The sequence below is a fragment of the Malania oleifera genome, chromosome 13 (assembly GCF_029873635.1).
Source record: "Malania oleifera isolate guangnan ecotype guangnan chromosome 13, ASM2987363v1, whole genome shotgun sequence".
Lineage (NCBI taxonomy): Eukaryota > Viridiplantae > Streptophyta > Magnoliopsida > Santalales > Ximeniaceae > Malania > Malania oleifera.
Window position 1 is genome coordinate 18312815 of NC_080429.1, and position 25743 is coordinate 18338557.

General features: G+C 35.1%; 3 protein-coding genes across 4 annotated transcripts; 2 read left to right on the plus strand and 1 right to left on the minus strand.

Annotated features, from left to right (window-relative positions):
* Window positions 1–3560: 3560 nt before the first annotated feature.
* Window positions 3561–12414, plus strand: LOC131146332 (65-kDa microtubule-associated protein 3). The gene is made up of 13 exons (XM_058095881.1): window positions 3561–4809; window positions 6625–6713; window positions 6855–7061; window positions 7779–8030; window positions 8139–8342; window positions 8422–8577; window positions 8786–8945; window positions 9030–9181; window positions 9264–9351; window positions 9997–10070; window positions 10193–10267; window positions 10369–10654; window positions 11567–12414. Exons 2-13 carry the CDS (start codon window positions 6642–6644, stop codon window positions 12037–12039), a joined length of 2199 nt encoding a protein of 732 aa, XP_057951864.1. The 5' UTR covers window positions 3561–4809; window positions 6625–6641; the 3' UTR covers window positions 12040–12414.
* A 1022-nt stretch (window positions 12415–13436) lies between these two features.
* On the plus strand, window positions 13437–23264 carry LOC131146333 (AT-hook motif nuclear-localized protein 1). Of its 2 annotated transcripts, XM_058095884.1 has the most exons (6): window positions 13560–14611; window positions 15857–15924; window positions 16515–16646; window positions 22220–22381; window positions 22606–22729; window positions 22804–23264. In XM_058095884.1, the coding sequence occupies exons 1-6, from the start codon at window positions 14266–14268 to the stop codon at window positions 22824–22826; spliced, it is 855 nt and encodes a 284-aa protein (XP_057951867.1). In that variant the 5' UTR covers window positions 13560–14265; the 3' UTR covers window positions 22827–23264. The 2 variants fall into 2 exon arrangements, with proteins under 2 accessions (XP_057951865.1, XP_057951867.1); XM_058095882.1 differs by having other exon boundaries at window positions 13437–14611; window positions 22606–23264.
* An 863-nt stretch (window positions 23265–24127) lies between these two features.
* Window positions 24128–25070, minus strand: LOC131146334 (uncharacterized). Its single transcript, XM_058095885.1, has one exon. It carries the CDS (start codon window positions 24896–24898, stop codon window positions 24290–24292), a length of 609 nt encoding a protein of 202 aa, XP_057951868.1. The 5' UTR covers window positions 24899–25070; the 3' UTR covers window positions 24128–24289.
* Between the last annotated feature and the right edge of the window lie 673 nt (window positions 25071–25743).

Here is a 25743-nt window from a genome sequence, read left to right on the forward strand (position 1 = left end):
AATTAGTTAACCATATAATTCTGTTATCACCTAAGCATTCCAAACTTCAATTAGGATGTCATCTGGTCCCATAACTTTCCCATTTTTCATCTTTTTTAGTGCGAACTTAACTTCGTTAACTCTAATTTTGCGAATAAATCTTATATTTTTAGTCTTTTCCGTATTTGACAATTCTAAGTTTAAGCCTTCTATTTGGTTTTCATTAAACAATTTATTAAAGTAACTTCGCCATCTTTCTTTAATATCTTCGTCCTTAACCAAGATAATATCATCTTCACTTTTTATACATTTTACATTTCTTATGTCCTTACTCTTCCTTTCTCTAACTTTAGCAAGTTTAAAAATATCTCTTTCCCTTTCTTTTGTACCGAATCTATCATACAAATTATTAAATGATCTATATTTATCTTCACTAATGACATTTTTTTGCATCTTTTCTTGCCTCCTTATATTTTTCAAAATTATCTTTGTTTTCACATTTTTGCCACGTTTTATACTAAATTCTTTTTGTCTTTATGATTTTTTGTACATCTTTATTCCACCACCAACTCTCTTTTTTATTCAAGAATTTTCCATTTGATTCACTTAAAATATCTTTTGCTATCTTTTTAATAGAGCTAACTAATCTATTCCAAAGAATATTTGTATCTATCCCATCCTCTATGGTCCAATCCCTATCTTTAATAATTTTATCTTTAAATTTTATTATGTTTTCTTTTTTTAAGTTCTACCATCTAGTTCTCTTACACTAGTTTATTTTATGCTTCTTTTTCCATTTTTTAATTCATATATCTAATACTAAGACTCTATATTGTGTAGTTAGACTTTCATATGGTATTTTACAATCCTTACATAATAAATGATCTTCCCTCCTAATTAAAAAAAAATCTATTTGATTACTATTTTGTCCACTTTTAAAAGTTATTAAGTGTTCTTCTCTCTTTTCAAAATAAGTATTCATTATACTAAAATCATATGATATAACGAAATCTAAGATCATCTCCCCAAACTCATTTTTGTCTCCATATCCACATCCTCCATGTATCTTCTCATAATTTTTATTATCTCTTCCAATGTGTCCATTAAGATCTCTTCCAATAAATTAATATTTTCTCAGTTCCTAATATGTCTTGTATAATACTATCCATATCTTTCCAAAATTGTCTCTTAAGATTTTCTGCTAAACCGACTTGAGGAGCATAAGCACTAATGATATTTATTATCTTGTCTTAATACCATCTTGATTTTTATAATTCTATTCCCTATTCTAGTTATATTTATAATGCTATCTTTTAAGTTTTTATCTATAATAATGTCTATTCCATTCTTATGTTTTTTTTTTTTTCCAGTGTATCAAAGTTTAAATCTTGATTTATCAATTTCTCTAACTTTTTCCCTTAGCCACTTAGTTTCTTGAAGGCAAATTATATTAATTATTCTTCTGATCATCGTATCCACAATTTCCATGCCTTTACCCGTAAGTGTCCCTAAATTCCAAGTTGCTAATCTAATCATAGTTTCCTAAACTAAAGTATTTACCTGCCCATGTCCAAAATGATGCACGAATCCTCACATATTTGGCACCGTATCCGAGCGCCGACACAGCGCGTTGCTTTGGGGCAACGATCTAGCCCACCTTCGCACACTTTTCGCTACACTGGGTGGTTCAAGTGCAACGCGTCGCTCGCAGGGGACGCTCCAGCAAATATTCGGTAAGGATTCATATCATAGTGATCTGACAAATTTTACACTGGATGTCAGCTATCTAACGCAAACCCTCCTCCTTTACCCGGACTTGAGACTGGCTGTGTGTGAAAAAATTAGGACATTAAGTGCATCACATGCAGAGTTTACTAATACGAGGTATAGTTCATTGTAAATTCTAATTATGTAGGGTCTCACACCACTTCAGCGAGTCCCAAAATATTACTATAACTTTTTATAATTGATATGTTTCAAGTAAACTATTCGATTCGTTACAAGTCTTTTTTTGGTATTTTGAAATATTTTTGAGTTTTAAAAACTGCAACAAACATTTTGACAATTAAGAAGACAAGACATTTTCTCCTGTTATTTATTGTATAACCTTGACCAATTTTATTGAGGACTATGATCTTATACTTGCTTCAAAAAAATTATTATTGTTTTTTGTCATTAAAGATTTATATTTTCCTAATTATACAATAAAAAACAACTTACCTCTCATATTTTATCCTTTTCCACCCTTGCTCCTCCATTTTCCCATATGAGCATGGTTAAACATTTTTTTGATTGATTCAATGCACAATTAAGCACTTTATTTTGAAAATGAAATTTAGCTCTCACATAATAATGCCCTCTCTTTGAAATGGCAAGTGAGATAAGTGGCATAAAAAGGTTTTACAATTTGCCATTTTCTGCAGAGTAATTGTATTGTCTATTTTATTTTACTCACCCTTTTTCTATCATATGGATCCATAATTTAATATTTTCCTTTTTTGTATGTATATTTTTATTTAATAATAATAATAATAATAACAACAACAATAATAATAATAATACATGTGAGAAAGAGAATTAGATTTTTTTTGGAAGTACTTCTATTTAGGAAAAACATACTAACACATTCAACTGATGTTTCCTTATAACTTTTTTTTTGCGAATCTTGGAGTTTATTGGGGACCACATTAATATTAAATTTTAAAAGTGATTTTTTTTTAAATTATTGTAAAAATTCTTAGATCTCGAAGATATTAGACTTAGACCTTTATGATTCTAAAAAGTCGTAATGCCTCATCCACAATAAACTTTTAAAGTGAAAATTATCTTTATGGTTTTAATTCTAAAGCGAGAATTACTTTTACAATTTTAAGAGGCCATAGGCCCCTTCTGTGTTAAACTTTTAGAGTAAGAAATGCTTTTATGATTATAAAAATCTTTCTTTATCAACAAAACACACATAAAATCTTATATATTTGTGTCATGTGCACAACACATTAGCAATTAATAGATTTTTAGATAAAAGTATAATATGTCGGCTATTTATTGAATAAAGAGGGGGCAAATTTAAAATGGTCCTTTTCGCTTATAATGTTCTAAAAAGTCCTATTTAAATAAAAATTTAAATAATGAGTATATTGATAAATATAACTCGGGCCTGATTACCGAGTATAGGAAATTGAAGAGTACCATTTAGAATTGTAAAGCATGCACATTGTGCACGTCCTAACTAGTATATAATAAACAAATCGAAAGGTCAGTAAATACTTTAGAATATTATTTATGAGAATTTTAAAAAATAATAATTTTATTTTATATGTTAAAAAATCTAGTAACATATAGACTCATAATCTTTAGCAAAATACGTAATTTATGCTAAGTTTTTTATACTAAAAAACAGATGACCAATGAATTATGACTACCTTTCTTTCTTGCGGGTTTCGCCTTTTTTCTTTATTATGATAATTTCGAGTTCGATTCTATTTTTTATTATTTAAAGAACTCATCATATGTAAAGTTAATTTCATATTTAAGAAAAATCTAGCAATTATTCATCTAGAAAAAAAATGTGTACATGCAGAATTAACATATATTTGCTAAGAAATTAACCTTCCTATAGCAAGGAAGGTTCCATTTTAAAATTTACCAAAGAGAGTAAAGTACAGCCTGTGTACTAACGATTTTCAAAATTTTCCACTGCACGCGTGGTGCAATCTGATTGGTGAGATGAGCAGAGCGCAGAGCAAGTCGGTGCAGGCAATGATAAAAGGGTCAAAATGGGACGGATGATCCGAACGTTTAAAACGGGTTTGGATTTTACACAATTCAACCCGTTTATAAATAAGTCAATCCGAAATCGATTCTTTTATAAACGGGTTAGACGGTTCGGGTCGGGTTGAAAGCCTGAAACCCCTGGCCTAGCACGCACGCGGCGCTGGCTCAGCACTTCTCCGGCTCCGCCTTTCCAGTTGTCACTGTTCTTGACCCTTCACCCAGACACCCCGCGCTCCTCTGCTTCCTTCTTCCTCTCCTCCGCAGCTGGCAGCCTCCCTCTCTTTCACGGACCGAACCAGCCCCAAAATATCCTTCTTCGCCGCACGCCGTTAATTCAATCTTCGAACCAAAAGCCAGATCTTGCCACTAGAAAACCGAAGGAGCACACAAAGCAAATCAAACCAAACGAAGGCCAGAACTCCGCACGCCATCTTAATATCTTCCAACAATCCAGCTTCCAAGTTCTGAAATTTGAAGCTCCTCCCTCACAGCTTTGCTTGAGTGCTCAGACCCTCAACTTCTTCTTCTTCTTCTTCAACCGAGAGGGAGATCCGTTCTTAATTTTAAATTTTAAAATAAATAAATTATTTTTTTAAACGGTAAACGGGCGGGTTAGGTTTACATGGTCGTGATCGGTTTAATTCCGACCCGTTTATGATTCGACCCGTTTACAATTCGATCCGTTAACGACTCGCCCATGAATCCCTTTTTCCACCTAGACGGATCATAATCTCTCCCGTCGTCTCGGCTCTAAGAATTTGAAATTCAAAAACAAAAATCACTGGTTGCCTTCAAACCCCGTCCCCCCTCATTATTAAAAAACAAAACCCTAACATCCGCTCTCCAACGGTCCACTTCCACAGAACTCTACCCCTCTCTCTCTCTCTCTCTCTCTCTCTCTCTCTCTCTCTTCAAATTTGGACGCCTTTCAAGAACACTCAAACTTCTCATTTTCAGAACAAAGCAGATCGCGCATCTGCCCCGGTTTCTACGAAAGAAATTGCTGGTTTTTGCCTTTGGGAAGGTGGGGAAACAGTTGTCGGATCTTTCTTTGAGGTTTGTTTTCCGATCTCTGTTTGGATTCTCCTTATGTTGGGCCCTGAGTGTGTTTATGTGTGTGTGTGTGTGTTTATTTATTTATTTATTATTATTATTATTATGAGGAAATCGTAGGAAAAAGAAGGAAATAAAGTGAAAGAAAGAGAGAGTTTTGATTCTCTTGTCCATTCTGTTTTGATTTTGAAACGTGGAAAAAAATATTAGCTCCCAGTTTGATTTTCTTTGGTAACACTGGCAAGGAAACGGAGCTTTGTGTTTTGTATTTGGAGTTAGTTTCTTGCTAGGGATTTAGGTTGGACTGGTTCAACTAATCAACTCAATTGAGCTTATCGGTGATTTAACTGAGTAATTTTTACTGAGCTTGTATTGTTTGTAATTAGATAATAAAATATAATGGAAGGATGTCATATTTAGCTTGTGTTGAAGTGAAATGTGTGCGCTTATGCTACATTTGGTTGTACAAAACTCGTTTGAGGAAATTTCAATTTTTGTTTGCAGTTTTAAAAGTTTGATTTGAAATTATTTTTATGGATTTGATATCTATGAATTAAAATGTAGGCTGCATTTTAATTGCAGAATTGAAATTGATCTGGAATTTGACTTAGTGGGATTCAACAAGATTTGCTTTAACTTGGATATTGTTTCAGTGGATCTACTTACAGAATTTGAAATGGATCGTACCTGAAAGCAACTTGAGAGTGAATGGTTTTCAAAGAATAAAATTAGAATATGGGCATCTGATTCGAATTTGAAGGCTCGGAGCCTAATTTTGAACTCTGTCCTTTTTGTCCTTTTTGAAATTGTCTTTATGGATTTGATATCCATGAATTTAAATGTAGGTTGCATTTTAATTGCAGAATTGAAATTGATCTGGAATTTGACTTAGTGGAATTCAACAAGATTTGCTTTAACTTTTATATTGTTAGCGGATCTGGTACCTATAGAATTTGAATTGGACCTTACCTGAAAGCATCTTGAGAATGAATGGATTTCAAATAATAAAATTAGAACAAGGGCCTCTGATCCAAATTTGAAGGCTCCAAGTCTATGCAACCAAACGCATTCATAATTTTGAACCCTGTCCATTTTGAAGAAATAAAACAATGGAATTGGAACTGGGGCATTTTAGATAATAGTATTTTCACAGAAAATTGGCTATTAGTTCATATTTCAAAACTTGTAGCCATGTTTTGCACATGGGCACCACCACAGTTATGTAATTTGCTTTGCTCTCTCTCTCTCTCTCCCTCTCTCACACACACATACACTCTCTCTCTCTCTCTCTCTCTCTCTCTCTCTCTCTCTCTCTCTCACTTTTGTGCATGTGTGAATGTTCACTCAAAAAAAAAAAAGGAATGAATTTTTCCTGCATCCTCCCTGCATTACGTAAGCTGCTGTGATAACGCATATTAATAAATCGTGTAGCACATATTTAAAGGAAGATATTTGCTTTAGAGAAACTACATTAGGATTTCTCAAGGTATTCAGGATTCCTGAGTACCAGTGCATATTTCTTTGTTCAAGGCTTTTGTAATAGTTTTTTACATATGCTTTTCTTATGTGATTTTTTATGCATTTTTTGTTAATTTTTTGGTTCAGCAAACTGTCTTGTTTTTAAACGTATAGTTCCTTATGTGTAGGTTTCAAATTTCATCATTCTGGGAAATATTTATTGTTTTATGAATTATGAAATTTTGACTGTATTTGTTGCTATGGTTTTGTCATGATTTACTTTTTGAAACAATCTGAACCATACAAATTTTATCATGCATATAGTTTTAGGATGTTTTACAGTGATATTTTTTTTGACAGGTACAAACAGCTTCATTATGTCCAATACCCAAAATGATCCCCTTCTCCAAGTAGAAACAACATGTGGATCTCTTTTATATGAACTTCAGGTTTTATAAAGATCTTTCATATTTATTTTTATTTTGTTATCCTTGCCTTCATGAATGCATTTTACAAATTGCCTCATTAGTTGTGGGCAGTAATCTTGTTGACAGTTATCTTATTATTTTTTCCTGGTTTGCCACAATCAGATAATATGGGATGAAGTTGGAGAGTCAGATGCGGCAAGAGACAAAATGTTGCTAGAGCTTGAGCAGGAGTGTTTGGAAGTATATAGAAGAAGGGTAGATCAGGCAAACAGGAGTAGAGCTCAACTGCGACAGGCAATTGCTGATTCAGAGGCTGAGCTTGCAGCCATTTGTTCTGCAATGGGAGAGCTACCAGTTCACATCAGACAGGTTTGGACTGGGATAATACTAAACTAGATCCAATGACTGCAAATTTGTACTTAGTATTTAAAATATTGCCTTGGTGGTGATCTTAAAGTTTGGTTTGGTGTACCTTAGGTCATTGAAAAAGTGAAGGCAGTTTGTGGAAGTTCTAACTTCTCAAAGACTGAAAAACTATAGGATTAGAGGATGACTAATGACCAATTGTTACTAAAAAAGTAACCTAAGGAAAAAGTAAACTAAGGAACAAGAGCACAAAGCACTAGGGAGAATCAAAGCAGGCGCAAGAGCAAGAGCAAGAGCATGAGCATGGGAACTGTAAATTTTGAAATATTACAAGCTTGATATTGATAGTGCCCCTCAGAACCCTTTCATAAGGCATAAGTATAGTGTAGCAGCCTAGCAGGTGTTTTGTGGCCAAATGCCTTTAGTTGCTTTCAATATAGCAAAGTAGGGAAACAGTTGGAACAAGTTCCTGCACCCTAATGGGTGTTATGCTTGACAGCAATCAAGTTCCACACCCATTAAAGAAAATTAGGGTAGTTCACAACGGTTAAGTCTTAAGAAAAAAAAAATCTGTACTGAAAAATTGAATAAAGGAACACAGCTATAATTAAGTACGATATACAATTAGAGAAATAGGGTGAAATTTTGAAATTTGTTTCTAAATTTCAGTTACCTAAGAAGCATAAGAACAGTTTACAGGGCATCTTTTCTGTTTTTCAGTCCGATAAAAAATCTGGAAGTTTGAAAGAAGAACTCAAGGTCATTCTTCCTCAACTAGAGGAGATGAGGAAGAGGAAATGTGACAGAAGAAAGCAATTTCTCGAAGTTCTGGATGAGATACAGAAGGTCTCACATGAGCTCTATGGATCTGCCGAGTATGCATCTTCCATGACAGTGGTGGATGAAACTGACTTGTCTTTAAGAAGGCTCGAAGAACTGCAGAGACAGCTACAGGCACTTCAAAAAGAGAAGGTTTAATAGTTCGCTTCATTTTTTAGAATTAGCTTTAAATAGTGTCTGATTGTTTCTCTTTAAATGTTTTTTTGTCAATGATTTTATTTTAATTTCTTTTACATGCAGAGTGATCGTATAAAGGAGGTTTTGGACCAGTTGCACACTATGAACTCACTTTGCTTGGTGCTTGGTATGGATTTTAAGCAAACAGCGGGTGCTGTTCATCCTAGTTTAGGTGACCCTGAAGGGAATATAAGTAATGGTACAACTGAGCAGTTGGCGGTTGAAATACAAAGACTGAGAGAGATTAAGATACAGAGGATGCATCGGGTATGTTAAATTTTTGATTTGTTGAATGTTTGGTATGCTTTTTCGGGCATGTCCTTGATGACCTGTATAATTGTGGCAGCTTCAAGATCTTGCAACTACATTGTTGGAGCTGTGGAATTTGATGGATACACCAATTGAAGAGCAGCAGATGTTTCAAAATGTTACCCGTAATGTAGCTGCCTCAGAACATGAAATAAATGAACCTAACACACTTTCAATGGACTTCATTAATTATGTGAGTCAGAGTAGTTTGACATGTGTTTAGCACCAAGGGCATGGATTTGGTTCTATAGATCTTCATTTGTTGCTTAGCTATTTCAATGATCTGATTCAAATGGGGTGTCCTATCCCCATTCCCTATTATGTTTCATTATGCTTATATCTCCAAGCTACAAAAGGATATTTTTGGGGGGGAGTAAAAAATATGCAAATTAATTTTGCAGGTTGAAGTGGAAGTGTCTCGGCTGGAAGAGCTTAAAGCAAGCAAAATGAAGGAGCTTGTTCTGAAGAAGAGGTCAGAGCTGGAGGATATTTGCAGGCGGACACATTTGGTTTTAGAGGCAGATGGTACCATGGAATATGCAATTGAAGCTATGGAGTCTGGTATGAGAATTGTATTGTGCACAAATACTGTTTAACACACCGACGACTGCTTGGATGTTTTATGTTTGATTACTTATGATGCAGGCACTATAGATGCTGCTTATGTCCTTGAACAAATTGAGCTTCATATTGCTAAAATTAAGGAGGAGGCATTTAGCAGGAAAGAAATACTGGAAAAGGTTGAGAAATGGTTAGGTGCATGTGAAGAAGAGTCTTGGCTTGAGGAGTATAACAGGGTATGGTTTCTTCATATTTTAATTAATTTTTTGTTCAATTATATCTGCAATCTCTTAACTGCTACTTCTGATATTTACTCAGGATGATAACAGATACAATGCTGGAAGAGGTGCTCATCTCACTCTCAAGCGTGCTGAGAAGGCACGTTCTTTGGTTAATAAACTTCCAGGTATTAGGTTATTGACTGCTCTTCTTTGACATGCTGTTACAACAGAAGCCTTTATTTGGGGCATTTGGGGGCTATTGGCCTATTCTGATTGGGATTAAAATAGAGAAAGACTTGTAAGGAATGGGTAGGATTTAGAACCCATCAATTGCAGGATGCCATGTTATCAATTGGACCCATACATGGGAGAGGTATGGTTTTTGGTGTGGGTCCCAATGATAGGTGCCAAAGTACTTTAATGGGTCTAAATATTAATATAACATCTTGCGATTGGAAGGTTCTAAATCCCACATGGAGAAACCGTTTCTTGCAAGTATTTCTCATTAGAATAACTGAATTGCAACTTAAATTAGTGAATAGCTGCATTTGTTAAAAACTTAAAGCATAAAGTGTTCAAATTTTGTTGGTTTATTGTAAAACTGTTGAACATTGGAAACAAAATTGTCAACTTTAAGTTAAGGAGTGTTGTTTTCTTCCCAATTAACAATTATTATAATGAAGATTGTATATTTTAGCTACTGAGAATGCTAGAAGAGCTTTGTTGTGTGTGCCATCTTCTGCTATTATTTTCCTTTTTGTTTTAAATTTCTTGCTATCAAATTGCTTCCTTTGCTTACAATGTCTTGGTTTGCTATCTTGTTGGGATAGCAATGGTGGAGGCATTGGCTTCAAAGGTTACAGCATGGGAGAAAGAGAGGGGCACTGAGTTCACATATGATGGGGTAAGTACTTACCTCTGGGGGTTTAAGCTTCTTACAGGTTGATCCCAAATATAGCTTGCTCTGTGTTCCTTAATTCTGTGCAAATTCATTTTTAATTATTTGCTATTATTTCTGTTTTCTAGAGTTCTCTTCTTTCTATGCTTGAAGACTATACTATTTTGCGGCAAGAGAAAGAGCAAGAACGAAAGAGGCAGAGGGTATAGACCTGTTGTTTTACTTGATTGTGGATTCAATATGAGTGCTTTCTTAGGAGAAAATGTATGTTTATGACCTGTTTACATATTGTTTCTCTATTCAGGACCAGAAGAAACTTCAGGGGCAATTAATAGCGGAGCAAGAGGCTCTATTTGGGTCAAAACCAAGCCCCTCAAAGCCCCAGAGTGTCAAAAAAGCTACAAGAGTTTCAACTGGAAGTGCAAACTCTAGAAGGCTCTCACTGGGAGGAGCAATGCTTCAAACTCCTAAACCTGATCCACTGCACTCCACAAAGGCTACTCCCCATTCACGTCCAATCAAGAAGAATGATCGTTTGCACCAAAATGATCATCATCAACAGGATGATGAATTTGCAGCTTTATCAGCTGGTTAGTTTTCTCTTATAAGTAGTTTGAGACTACTTATTATAGTACTTTTCTCAGAAAAATATTTTTTAAAAAATACTTATTTTCCTTAAAAAAGTAATTTGGAAGAGTGAAATAAGTAATAAGTGTAAACCAAACACTATTTATTGGCACAAGTACTTAATTTAAGTACTTTCCATAATAAGTACTTATTTTTAAGAGGTTCCAAACGGGCTTTAATCTACTTTGTATATTTTAGTGCACATTTTTTTCCTTACGCACTGGAACCACCACCATAAGGACTATCTACACATTCCCCACAAATTTACAAATGTTGAAATTTAAAAAGGGTTTTTTTTTTTCTTGTTAAATGAATTTTTATATTTTTGGGCAAACAATGTGATCTTTAATCAACCTTAGGGGCATTTTTAGAAATGCTTCGTTATTTTCTTTTTCTTTTGTTTCATGAAAAATGCAAATAATAAAGAAAGAAACTGCATTTTCCCAAAAATTTACATTACACCATGCTTTCAAAAATAAAAATAAGAACGAAAAAAATTTCGTCAATTATGTTTCCTGGCACAATTTTTGATAACTTGAAAACAAAAAGGCGGGGAACAATTATTTTCCCAATCGCACCCTATATGAATATGAACAGCCTTCAAAGATGATCTTTGATTTTTTGGAATATTTGCATATCTTATATTCAAAATTTTTAGGTACACATTAGAGGACTGGACAATGTTGGCCTCTCTTTTAAAACTAGTGGAAAACTGATTTATGCACTTGGTGAACTGTACCGAGTATACTTGTTGCATGGCAGCGGCTGTTTTTCTGAAAGTTTGGTATCGCTCAGCGTTGCATTTATTTGATGCGTGTTGAGGCACAATTTAGACAGGAGCTGCAAATTTTATTTGGATTTGTGTTTTTCTTTAGGTAGGAGAGGCTTGGACATTGCTGTAGTTCCTGTCAAAAAGCATTCCTTTGGTGCTGTAAATGCTCGGGAGTTTGAATCGCCCATGATGCGGAAACCATTCTCGCCCATCTCTTCCACTGCATCATCTAAGGCCAATACTATAAACTCATTAGAAGATCTGAACAAGACAGAGTCTGATACATTTCAGAAAATACACCCAAGTAGCAATACCCCTATCAGTACTCCTTGCAAGGTAAGTTCCATTCCGGACGACGAGAACAGAACTCCCAAGACATTTCCGATTCCTGTGCCAACTACGCCTTCAACAGTGTCAGTTCCAATGCAGACAGCCATAACCCCGGCTCCTCCCACTGTTACTTGTGGATCTAGCACAGTTGAAGAGGTTCCTGAAGAGACTGAATACTCGTTCGAGGAAAGAAGAGCTGGCTTTGTGCTTCCCAAAACACAAATCAAGCCCGCGGTACAAGTTTGATTTATTAGAAAACTCTAGGCAAATCCGAAATTTCAAAGTGCTGTTACTGCTGGTGTTTGTTCTATTTTTGCGGTTTGGATTGGCGAGTGAGTAAAGTCAATTCTAATTGGCTTTTTCTAATTCCTGTACATAGTCTACGAGCATTGAACGTGGACTACTACTAAGGCTGCTGAAATTTTCCCCTTTGTCATTCTGAGCTCCTTTCCTTTGCAATATTCTTAAAAAGTGTAACCAGGGATATGGTGATGGCGGTTTTTGTACAGTGTCTATCAGCATAGTGCTTCCAAACTTAACTTTCTTTGTTTCCATGACTTTCAGTTTTTGGCGGACTTGAGTTCCAACTTTAAAGTAATCATTTTGTTCTTCTGATTTTAATTTTTTTACCCTACTTTTCATCATGGACCATTTCCTCCAGCCTACTTTGCTAGCATGGCTTGTGAACACTTTTATTTTTCTCTGTGCTGATTGGAGGAAGCAACTGTATCAAGTAATATTGCTTCTTTCATCCGTACCGCTTGGCTTCCATTTTTAAAGAATTGAAATTTAGGTTAGTGAGAGAGAAATTCAACTATGGTCTATTAAAGGAAACAATCGGCTTTAGAGTCTACTGAAAAAGATAGTCAAAAGAACCAGGCTTCGGTGGTTGGAAGCTTATCTCTTTTTGTGAGTTAGGTCTCCTAAATTTTGAATAACTTTTGCTTTTACATCTAATAGCAAGAAGTAGGAATTTCATGATTCGTCTTTCCTAAAGATGGTCAAAAAATATTGAACTGCAAATTTTCAAAAATTAACAGCGGGACAACTAAAGATCTAACTTAGTATTTTTATTCTTTTTTCTTTTATTACTATTTTAATGCAAAAGTTTGACATGTACCTAATTTTGGTGATACCTACTCAAATATAAAAATAATTGGTATCTTAAAATTTTGAAACTTCAAGTAGAGATTGGAAGAGGCCTTTTCACACTAAAAAAATGAAAAAATGAAATTACCGAACTTATGTCGTCGTGGTAAAAGACGTCTTCAAACTTTTATGAATGACATCGTCACTCGCTCTTTTTTCAGAACGTTAAGACGGACCCTTTTAATTTTATAAATAGATGAGGATTAAGAACTTATGTATCAGTAGTAGCGGGCTTCGGTTGAATTTTCTTAAACTAAATAAAATAATTGCAAAATCACAGATGGATGGATGGGTCTAGGGTTTTGGTTCTTGATCAAGATGAGAAGGGCGGGGGCTGGGGGGGTTGGTTGCCAACTCCTCTCCTGCAGAGCCAAGCAACCTCTGCACAGTGGCATGAACAGTAGATTCCAGAAAATAAAAGGGGCGTTTAAATTTTTGTAGTCAAACTTTAATTTACCTGAAAAGACAAAGAACAGGTCAGTGGTTGGAAAAATGGAATGGCTCCTACCTTAGCTTTACAGCTTTAAATAATTAAATGACAATTTTAAATTAAAAAGCAATTTTCTTTTCCCAAATTTCTTTATTTTTATATTCGAATTTTCTATCTCTGCCATTTATTAAATTCCTTTTATTAAATTTCCAAGACGGACGTGAACCATTTTCTTAACTAAAATCTATACTTTGAATTTTGCAGTTTAAAATATTAATTATTAATTAATTTTGCAATATTTTATCCATATTTTTCTTTTATTTTATTTTCCATTTTTCTACTTTTTATTTCCTTCTCCTCCTTTTCTGCAAAACCCTAAATTTCACAACCGCTTGAAGAAATTCTGAAATCAGATGAGAAATTTTGGTAATTTTTTTCAAAAATATTGAATAATTTTTTTGGGGTAATCTAGTGTCGCCATTGTAGCTCTGTTCATGCTCTGCAATGGCGAAAATTTAAGCCGGGAGTTTGGAGTCTGTTACATTAAGTGAATCCAACTCCAGAAGTTGCTGCAGTTAGCTCTAGAGTTATCCAGGTTCTTAAGCGGGTCTCTGAGTTCAGGTTTACTGGGTTCGAAGCAGAGTTTTTCGTTGTTGGGTTTTTGCTTTTGTGTTCGAATTCATTTTCCTTACGAGTATTGAATTTATTTTTTTGGTGTTTTTGTTGTAAGGAGGTGTTTTCGGTTCTTCTGAGTTTGATAAAAGTCTTAATCTTCTGTCCGTGGGTTTAGGGTTTTAGGTTCTGTTTCTGTTCATTCTTCTTCGTTCTTGAGTTTGAGGAGGCTTGGATCTTTGATGAGTGGGTTTTAGAGTTACTCTCTGTGGGGTTTACGTATGGAGGGGACAGAAGGGATGAGTTCTGGGGTTACGGTGAAGGGGGAGGAAGCTCCGGAGAGCTACCGGGTGGCGGCGAGGAGCGAAAACCCTACTCCATTTGTTGGATCAACAATGGCGGCTACGCCGCCGGTTAGTGTTCCTATGCCGAGCACAGAAGGGAAGAAGAAAAGAGGGAGGCCCAGAAAGTATGGCCCAGACGGTAGGGTCACACTGGCATTGTCTCCCATGCCGATTTCGTCGTCAATCCCACTGACCGGAGACTTCTCGGCCTGGGACCGGGGTAAAGGGCGGCCCTTCGAACCATCGTCGAAGAAGAAAAATAAGTTTGAGTTGGAGAGCTCAGGTAATGAATGGTTCCTGTTCTTGCTATCTGAAAATTTGAATTTCAGTTACTATATCTTCTTTTTTACTGTTACATTCCCGATCTGTTTCAGTAATTAGATTAGAGATGCGCTGTGATTGTGTTGGGTTTTGCTACAATTATTGATGGTTTCAGTGCTGCTTATGTTAAAAAGCTGGAGCTGATGGCCTGGATTCGAGGTGGGAGCTGCTGTTTGGGCTTTGGGGTTTGAGTTTTAGGCTTCTTAGGTTGTGTCATTTTGGCTTGAAGTGGGAGTGGGACCCTTACCTTAGATGTTCTCAGATCTGAAATTTATGGTAGCTGTGACAAACTAGGTTCCAACTGTTACTTGAAAACGAGTGACTCTCTTTCTCTCTCTGTCCCCCTCTCTCTCTCTCTCTCTCTACTTGCTAGAATCTGATACTTCTTGCCTTTCGTGGAGGAGAAAAGAGAAGATTGGGAAGAGAACTTGGTGTGGAAATTTATAACCTTGCCTGTTTGTTTACTTGGCTTATCCTCTTAGCTAACTGATGTGACTGTGTTTAGACCTGTCTTTACTGATAATAATCTATTAGGATCCTGCTGACCGTAGCTTGGGATACTTAGAAGCCAAGTACCTGATGATTTGCATGATATAAAGGGAGAAAAAAGAGATTTATACGATGTGGGAAATGAAAGAACACACTTACTAGCTACTAGTCTTCTTTTAATCTTTTATCTTTTTGGTAAAGGATATTTACTAGTCGGTTGTAGGATTTCGATTTAAAACAGATTGCACTTTTTTGAGATTATTTGTCTTTCTTGCGCTCTTGCTGACTCGAGTCTAGATTTTAATTCAACACTGAACACACCAAAAGGAAAAAAATTTAACTGAATACTTGAGAAATCTCTGCGCCTAACATTTCATACCTTCATGAAAATTTTATTTTAATTTTTTACAGAAATCAAACCTCAACACTCCTTCCTCTCTCTCCCTCTCTTTGAGAGGAAGAACAGACATGGTAATTATAGTAGATTAAAGGCTCATCCTTTTTGTGGAGATAGGGGTACTGTTGGACTGCTAATGTCTTGTGCTCTATGTTACTGTTTGATTGATTTACTTGTCATTTTCTGCTTCATTGGTTGAATAAATGTATTTTATGATGTTCTCTATGATTGTTAATAATGTTCATTGGCATAACCATGCCATTTGTATGCAACTTTGAGAATTGAGCGATGCTGATTTTTTTTTTCTATAAATATTATTAGGTGAGCGGATTGCGTACTCTGTTGGTGCAAATTTCACTCCTCATGTGATCACTGTCAATGCTGGTGAGGTATGCGTTTGAAACATATTTAGAAGTTAATTTCTGCAGGCCATTTTTTTTTAAAATGGGGAGGGCCTTTGGTCATAAGTTGACCACCTTGCTTTGGGAATCAATATCTCAACTTTGTTCAGCTTTAACCATTTTTATTTATTTTAAGTTTTCTGCGGCTATATTTTGGTCAGAATGTTCTCAAAGTTTAATGGAAAATATGATTTGAAACTCACTTTTCTTTTAAAACTTGGAGTTGTATACACATGCATGAACCATAGATTTTTTTTTCCCACGATGGAGTTGGATGGAAGTGGTGTTGGAAGGAGACATGGATATTAGAGAGAGAGAGAGAGAGAGAGAGAGATTGTGATGTGTGTGGAATCATAATCCTGTAGACAAAGGTGTAATTTAAATCTGGAATATACAACTTAATTCCTATAAAAATTGGATTGTAGCGTAAAATATCTTCTTAAAATGGAACAGGTGTCATACCAAAACACCTTGTCTCTTGATTAATTGAAGATGTTCAGTTTGAATTTCTCAGTATTTAGTTATTGGTCTTTTCTGTATATTTCTGTAATTATTGATTTTTCATCTGCTTGTTTTAGGACGTTACTATGAAGATTATATCATTTTCTCAACAAGGATCTCGAGCAATTTGCATTCTATCTGCTAATGGATCAATTTCAAATGTTACACTTCGTCAGCCTAATTCTTCAGGGGGCACTTTGACATATGAGGTGATTGATTTATTTTTGTATATTTGTGTTTTATGCAGTTTCTGAAGCACTATTGGATCTGCTTTTTTTTTAGTCTTTGTTCATTCCATTTGTGATTGCATGCTCTGTTTGTACGTGCTGTGTTTGTTTCTGAGGGTGTTGCAACTTGCAAGCTCTGTTAATGTACCTGGACTTGTAGAAAAAATAGAACTAGATTTAGTCTCTATAAATGAGACTTTCTATATATTCATTATCATTTAGAAAACTTAAAAATAGTCAACCAGAAAGAAACTATTTGTAAACGCTAGCTGGATAGCAGAAGCTGATTTGACATTTTGTGGTGTGCAAGTGCTTACTAATTTTAACCGCTTGAATTATTCCTTAATGTTAGATCTGTCTTTCTAGACTGTTAACACAGCCTAAAGAGATTTTCTTCTGAACAACATGGTATGTGTATGGAATGTTGGATGCATCCATACTTTGATATGCCAACTGGATGCAGGTATTTGTTAAGGTGAATGGTCCAGTGCATCTCTGTATGGATGCATATGCTTCTTTTTTGGATACAGGTTTGTTAAAATGCCCTAGTTATATCAGGATCAACATTGAAATTATGTATTCTTAATAGAATTTAGCGTGAATTTTGGGATGCACAGTGAGTTGGAAGTTATGATTATCAATAATTAAGCAACCGTGTGCCCCATCAAACCAAAAGCAGAAGCATATGTTTGAAAGGCTGGGTGATACGTATGGATTTCCTTTTCCCTGATCTGAATGGTATAAATTGAGCCTTTTAAACCAATCTCACCAACTGCTGTCAATGGTTTAGAGACTCTACTTACTAGAAAAAGGTCCAGTGATTCCTTGATTTAGTTAAATTCATAAATGTGCTATGTTGCTAGAGGCAAGATCTATGGGCCATTTGGTTCACAGAGTCTTTAAAGATTTGCGCTAATGTGATGCTCATCTCATCTCATTCCTACGTTTTTTAGAGCTGGATAGTGAAGTGACAGTTATTTCAAATTCCCTGGCAATGAAGGGTTCCACAAAACTTGGGAATCCCATTCTTATGCTTACCTATAGCTATCGTATGAAGTTGCATTCCCATTGGCATCCTATTATTTAAACATGCATGCCGCCTATGCTATCACACTCTATTATGATATTTATATTAATAAATTATCATCTCATTCCTACGTTTTTTAGAGCTGGATAGTGAAGTGACAGTTATTTCAAATTCCCTGGCAATGAAGGGTTCCACAAAACTTGGGAATCCCATTCTTATGCTTACCTATAGCTATCGTATGAAGTTGCATTCCCATTGGCATCCTATTATTTAAACATGCATGCCGCCTATGCTATCACACTCTATTATGATATTTATATTAATAAATTATATTATAATAAAAATGTTAAGTAATATTATTATGTTATAATAATCTACTATTAAATTATATTATAGTATATTACATTATTAATTACATACATTTGCTATTGTATCCATAAATGATACTTTATCCTATAATATATATATTTGTTACACACTATTATAATATATTGGGAAAAATACATTTACAGCCCCTAAACTATCTACCATATTACAAATTCACCCCCTTGACTCTTTAAATTGACAATTAAACTCCTTTAGCTATCTATTTAGTTAAACAAAGACCACTTCTATTAGCAAAAATGTTAAATCTAATGGACAAATAACATGTGCATGACTCATGTTTAATTTAATAAGTTTTTGGACAAAATTGCCCCCATAAGTTTTTGGAACATACAAATTAATTGATTTTAGAAAACATAAAGGACATTGAGACTTTTCGTTGAAATTTTCATATTTGGTTTTATTTTTGGACATTTTATGCATTTTGGTTGAATTGATGGGGGAATAATTGGAATTTGAGATTATTGGATTAGTATTTTTATTCCATAGAAATAAAAAAAAAAACAAGTCGGTGCAAGACATATCACGATAGGCTTCTCCACCACACTCATAGAAAAAATTTAATCTTGTGTTTGGGTGCATGGATTTTGAGGCTTGGATTTAGATTTGTGTGGCTTTTGACAGAATGTAGTATAAAATTTATCGAGTTTCTCTCAAATCCACACAAATCCAAATCCAAGGCCCAAAATTTGCATTTCAAAACACTACCTGAAGATACTCTTTCTTAGGCTTATAAGTGAAATTGTGTCCAAAAAATTTATTAGTCATACATGTGCCATTCACTTGATGTTAATTTGTTGGATTTAAAGATTTTTGCTAATAGAAGGGGTAGTTTGTAACTAAATAGATAGTTTAAGGAGTTTTAGTGTCACATTTAAACGTTAAGGAGGGCAATTGTAACATGGGCTGTGTGTACCAAATATATATAATATTAAATTAGTATAGTATTAATATATAAAATGATATTTTATTATGTTAAAAGAATAGAATATTATAATATTATAATATATATAATTATGATATCATATACTATTATGGTACTATAATATATACAACAACAGTACCATAATATATATAAATAATACAGCATAATATTATAATGTTAAAATAAATATCTTCATATATTATGAAAATGTGATTATTCTTTTTAATTGTTACATAGACAGGTCAAGTATATTTTGATAATCTTATTGAAATACAGGATAAGATTCTTATGTTGAACCAAATATAGATGTGAACCTCATATGTACAAATTGGGAAATCCTTTGATGCAAATCCAACAAAAATATTCCCTCGTGACATTACTATTCCCACGAATGTCATTCTTGAAGGCATCTTAGATCCCGTGAACCAATGATGTCTTAGGCTTGAGTTCTTTCTTTCATTTTATTAGATCTATTTATTTTAGAAACATCTTTCCTGCTTTACAATTTCAACTTTTAATAATTCAGTCATGAGTTCTAAAGTACATAAGTGCTAATTTTTTTTTTAAAGAAAAAAAGAAATCTGCTTTCATATTGACACCTATTCGCTTTCCTAACTTTTGTGTTATTTTTACCATGTCGTAACCAACTAGCTGTTGTTTGTGTCTTGTGACCTGCTGTGGTTTCTATGCATTTCTGGATATAAATGATTGCACAGTCATTCTTTTAATTTTTGCCATTCTGACATCTTTTGTATTGGCTGATTGGCATTCGCTCCTTAGTCTCTACTGCTCTGTGTTCAATGAACCAAAATCGATGATCTATTTGTGCTGCAACTTGGAAAAAAAATATTGATTTTTACCACATATTATGATGTGGGTCATGCAGTTTCCTCTTTGAAATATGAATTTCATGGAGAAGTTAGGCAAATCCTCTTACCTCTGGGATAAGAAGTTAGGAGAGCACTTCTCTTATATTTTTCAACTTTCTTGTTCTTTTATTTTTAGAGTGTCCCAGTCTGGGGCACAATAGCCTCAGCTGACTTAGTAAACGTATATGCATGGCTATTTTCTAAATGATTTTTCTTTCATTGTGTTTAGTGCTGCTTTCATTTTGTTTTTATTACTTTTAAATGCATTAGGGACTTTGTCTATTTTAAACATCTGAAGTGTTTGTGTTGGAAGGGGCATGTGCAGCTGAGAGAACATCCATCAATTCATTGTATTTTTTATGTGGTAGTGCTACTTTCTTAACAAAGTAAAAGGGAAACCTTGACGATGATATTCAATTGAAATGGACTCCACTTTGTGATAATTCATATATGTGTAGTATATGCAATGTTAAAAATCCTAGACTGGACTGAAGCAAGATGCAATTGGTTGAACTGTCAAACTGGAACTACATCAAGACTTGGATGGGGGATCGGAGATAGAACCTTGTGGTTTCAGACAACTAATCAATTAAAATTTTGGCTTTAATTGGGCATGCAATCTGCTGGAAGGACGGAGATTTAAGGGCTGTGAGAGACATTGCACACATTGTGAGAGACATTGCGGATAAATTTAGGACAGAAATTTAAGGGCTTTCATTGTGAGAGACACTGCATACAATGAACGGTGGTACTTGATTTGTTGAAATTGGATCTTTTAGTCAGAATTTGTTTGGAGTTGCACATTCTGTATGTCGGGTGACTTGGGTTTAAATTTGGAAGTGGGAAGACGGAGATTTAAGGGCTGTGGGAGACATTGCACACATTGTGAGAGACATTGCGCATAAATTTATCTAAGTCAGAAATTTAAGGGCTTTCATTGTGAGAGACACTGCATACAATGAATGGCGGTACTTCATTTTTAGAAATTGTATCTTTTAGTTAGAATTTGTTTGGAGTTGCACATTCCGTTTGTCGGGTGACTTGGGTTTAAATTTGGAAGTGGGAAGTTTATAGCCTTATAAGTCAGGCTGGTTTGATTGTATAATCATGGAGTTTTCGAATTGCGGCTAAAATTGTCGTAAAAGTATATTTATCCAGTGCTGCATATTCAATTCTTGATATGGTAAATTTGGGTTGTAAAAAATTTAGGGCTAGTTGGTAGGCTTGCTCCATTCCTAACTTGGCCCAAAAAATCCATCCTGTATTTTCTGGAATTCTGGCCATATTGTCTGTTAAAAACAGCCTCTAGTTTGTTTCACTTGAATCAAATTCTCTTTGGCAATCACAGTCTTTGAATTTACATGAGTCCCATCGATCCAGAGTGATTGACATACATGATTCAGTTTTAAACCCTAGGCAAATGTGGAGCTCGTTCGAGTGTTATTGCATGCAAGTCAGGTGATATTTTGATCAGGGGTGATCTCTAATAGGTGTGTTGTGGTTCTAAGAGATGCTTAGTAATCTGATGGAGTATGTATGATACCTTATGAGGATCAAAGTTTTTTTTTTTTTTTCCCTTTAGCAATACTATGATCATTTTTTTTTTTAAAAAATATTTTTCACAAAGATTTGGATTGTTTTGATATGTTTGAGTTTGAGGAAGCATCTGGAGACGCGACCATGGCATACAGAACCTGTAGAAGACAATGAAATATATAGAGTGCAAGTTGTACTCATAATTTGTGAAGGGTTTCCTTTTGTTGTGTTCTAGCTGGGGTTTGCTAGTAGCAAGATGCATGGTTGTTGGCATAGTTGTTTATGATGGATATGATTATATCTTGAAAAGGTTGAACGATGTAAAAAGCATTGATGTTTCCTTGACAGTGAATCATTGGATTGGCTTACTGTGAAGCAGCAAGGGCAGAATACCTTCCTGCAAAATTCTTCATAGTGACCAGTGTCAACATAGCACACGGGATCCCTAATGCAAAAGCCAACATGTGAATGAGAATGATCCTTTAAGGAGAAAAAGAAATGCTGGCTACAAACTGGAGATGAAATGCTTAGATAATTTTTTTTTTCTAATGTCAAAATGATGTGCTTAAAAAAAAGAAAAGAAAAGAAAAGAAAATACAGTATCAAAATGTTGCATCTGCTGTTGCTGGCAACAATTTGGTTGCTTTGTGCACAGGGTGTTATGTTCTCACTGCTAGGTTTTGATTGTAGTCAAATGTGTAATGAATTTCAGTGGGTTTTAATGATTGAAGTCAATTGTCTTAGAATCATTTAATTGTTTTTTCTGGCTTTTCCACTCTAAGGAATGCTTAAGCTTTTCCCCTTGTTCTTGCAGGGACGTTTTGAAATACTTTCTTTGACTGGTTCGTTCATGCCAACTGATAATGGAGGAACAAAGAGCAGATCTGGTGGGATGAGTGTTTCTTTGGCAGGGCCAGATGGCCGTGTTGTTGGGGGAGGACTTGCTGGTTTACTAGTAGCTGCAGGCCCTGTTCAGGTAAGGTTATATGGCGAGAAATCCAAAATAAAGTGTGACAACTAACAAAAAAAATATCCAAATTGGTTTTTAGTTATTTTAAGGGCTAACAGAATTATGGCATTTCACTAGAAGTAACTAATAATCTTGCGGTTATTCTCTATGTTTATGCATTTTCTATAAGTATGTTCTGGGGGCCATGAATCTCTCAGCACTTGCTTAAAATTCTTGTGTAATTCTAACAGGTGGTTGTAGGCAGTTTCCTACCTGGACATCAGCAGGAGCAAAAGCCCAAGAAACAGAGAACTGAGCCAGTGTCAGTTGCCACTCCAATTAGTGCCCACCCCATCCACAGAGAAGAAACAGAAGGTGGGTATGGAGGGCAAAAGCCAAGTATCACATCTCCTCGTGGAGATAACTGGGCTTCTTTGAACTCTGTGCAGGGCTCAACCAATCCTGCCACTGACAATAAAGCATCGTTCCCTGGAGGGGAATCTAGGGCACCCAACCATTCAAATTGCGATGCTTCTAGCTGATCTTTGCTGCTTGTCATCATTGTTTCTCCGGACTCAGGCAAGCATTTGGCCATACTCCCCTGTCTGACAGCTATATAGACTCATTGGCTATTTATTATTGCACGATGAACCAAGGATTAACACCATGCTGGTTTAAGAATTGTACTCTTTGTTAGGCACTAGGTAGGAGTTCTAATTAGTAGGTTTGTTCTGCAGCTGTTGTCATCATATATTTTATCGTGTTGTCTCACTTGTTGTTGTAGAATATTTAAATGTACCCTGGTTTGCTATTCTTCTTCTTATTATCTGTATTTGAAAGATTGTTTCTAAGTGGATATTGCTTTGATTGTGAGTTTCTTCCATGAAATTTAGCATATGTTTTTGTGGTACATTCTTTTCAGATACAAAATGCTACCTTCCTATTTATTTTGTGCACGTGACTTCTGAATCCATATAAAATTTTCGTCATTCTTCTTGCTGACTTAAGTTACTGGCATCTTTCTTGTTGAACCATGACAAAAAATTGAACTTGCTAGTTCTTCTCTTCAAATTTTGTTTTTTGATTATGCATTTTGTGAAACATTATGTTCATGCAAACCCTGAAAACCAGATCAATCTGCTTTGGCAACCTAAACAGTTATTTGGTTGGTTACACCCCTGTTCTACACTTTTACTCTCTTGTTGCTTTTTAGCAAGGCTTCGTGTCCCTCCTTTTGTTTTTTCTTTTACACTTTCCTTCCTGCAAATGCCCATAGGTATTAAACCACTTGTTGTACGTGAGAAAATTCAGGTTATTCTTGTCTCAATAGAAATGTTTTGCAAGATTGTGTTCCTTGTCAGCCCGCTGTTATCAATGGAGAAGGGAATTTGACATCCCAGTCCAAATGAAGTACTTTTCTATCCCCTCCAATGTTTGTGAATGACATCCTTTTTGGGGACAACTTATATATGTTTTTGGTAGAAAATATGTTGGGAAAAAAGAATAAAATGCAGTTGTGCCCTTTTTATGGGAGCTTTGATCAAATATATGTACAAAGAAAAAAAATAAAACAAGTAGAAGTTATTGTGCTGCTGCCAGTGCTCTTTTACTTTTTATTCCTCAACAACGTAAGTGTGAATCGAGGTCAAAAGTACAATTTTTAACATTTTAAAATTGAAAAATTTAAGAAGGCACTTTGCTCACTGTTCTCTTTTGAATTATTCAGTGTAATTTGTTTAATGTTTGATCAGAATAGCAATCCAATACATTAAGTTCAAACAAAAGTCCAGAAAATGATTTTATTTGCCATCAAGACTGACCGTCATAGCAAAGATCATTATTTTAAACTAATTTTTTTTTTTTTTTTTTTTTTTCTACAAGTAGCCCCCTCATTGTTACATGTACAAAAACTCTTCCTCATTATCACTAGAAAATTCATATTGGTTGCATACCAGTTCCCAGTTGAAAATTCTGTCTTTGGATTAAATGCGATGCCAACATTTCTGCCTTCCATGCTCTATTCACCTTTGCAATGAATTCTTCCACTCTTCTCCTCAGCTCATCTTCTTCTTCCCCGTTATTTTCATCATCATCCTCATCATCATTACCATCCCCAACATCATCGTGGTCACCCTCACCGTAACCATTATCATCAATCTGCATTTCTGTGTAATCTGAACCTCCAGCATTATTTTCATCATCATCCTCATCATCATTACCATCCCCAACATCATCATGATCACCCTCACCGTAACCATAATCATCAATCTGCGTTTCAGTGTAATCTGAACCTCCAGCAGCATCTGTCAAGACATTTTTCACATCACTGTTCACATGGATGAAATCATCTTCTGGAGTAGCCGCTTCTTTGTTCTTGTGTCCCATGCCCAGCATTGAGGAATGAGGAACAGCTGCGTCTTGCTCAAAGAGTGGAGCAAGTTTTGAGCCAACGAGGAGACTGACTATTATCAAATTGCAGAAACAGAACATAAAGAGTGAATTGGAAGCAGCCAGGATCATCAGCTCAAATGTGAACTCAAACATGGTTAATGCCTTGATAGAAACAGGAGAGAGAGAGAGAGAGAGAGAGAGAGAGAGAGAGAGAGAGAGAGAGAGTGAGAGAGAGAGATTTGAGTTGAGCAGAATGGGAGGGGTTGAACCCCTTTAAAGGTTTGGTTTGAAGAGGTTTGCAGGGGAAGCTTTGCTACAGAATGAGGTGAGTGTGAAAGCTAGAGAGAGTTGACATATGAGATGCCTCTATTTTATTCCGTGGTATATCAGTGTATGTGGGAAGCTTCTTCAGACAGGGGCTTCTAATCAATCACGAGTCCAACTACCATAGAGCCCTTCTCTCACATGGCAAACTCAGTCTTTTAATAACTAAATAACCTCTAAAGTCATCCCATTGACATCACCAAACCAAACTACCCATTTATTTATTATGCTTCCTCTTTTTCTCTCTCTTTAGATTGAAACATAGAGTGAGAGGGCATCTTGTGGGGCAAAATTTAATGTTAATTATTAGTTTGTGGAACACTTCGACCATGACAATGTTGCCTTTTGACTGGGCGAGGAGTACGCTGTTTCATTCATTTATTTGCAAGTTGTAATACGTGTGATGCATTTACGTTTGAAATTTGAAAAATATTAGAAAAAGAAAGGAAAATAGGGATAATTTTACTTTTTCATGTTTAGTTACCAAGAAAAGTGAAAAAGAAATTAAAATTTTACCAAATTTAGTCAACAAAATTTTAATTTTAAACATCCTTAACATTTAGTTTTTATTAATTTTTTAATCATATTTGAACAATTTTTAATTTTTAATGGTATTTGATATAGATAAAAAAGATAGGGAAAAGTAAATTTCATTCTTATTTCCCTTTCCTTTC

Bases quoted from the DNA above. Each gene is read 5' to 3' on its own strand.
- LOC131146332 (XM_058095881.1), top strand. From the start codon at position 6,642: ATGTCCAATACCCAAAATGATCCCCTTCTCCAAGTAGAAACAACATGT. The intron at 6,714-6,854 runs GTTTTATAAAGA...TGCCACAATCAG, and splicing joins CTCTTTTATATGAACTTCAG to ATAATATGGGATGAAGTTGG. The intron at 8,343-8,421 runs GTATGTTAAATT...TAATTGTGGCAG, and splicing joins AGATACAGAGGATGCATCGG to CTTCAAGATCTTGCAACTAC.
- LOC131146333 (XM_058095882.1), top strand. From the start codon at position 14,266: ATGGAGGGGACAGAAGGGATGAGTTCTGGGGTTACGGTGAAGGGGGAG. The intron at 14,612-15,856 runs GTAATGAATGGT...AAATATTATTAG, and splicing joins GTTTGAGTTGGAGAGCTCAG to GTGAGCGGATTGCGTACTCT. The intron at 16,647-22,219 runs GTGATTGATTTA...TTGTTCTTGCAG, and splicing joins GGGGCACTTTGACATATGAG to GGACGTTTTGAAATACTTTC.
- LOC131146334 (XM_058095885.1), bottom strand. From the start codon at position 24,898: ATGTTTGAGTTCACATTTGAGCTGATGATCCTGGCTGCTTCCAATTCA.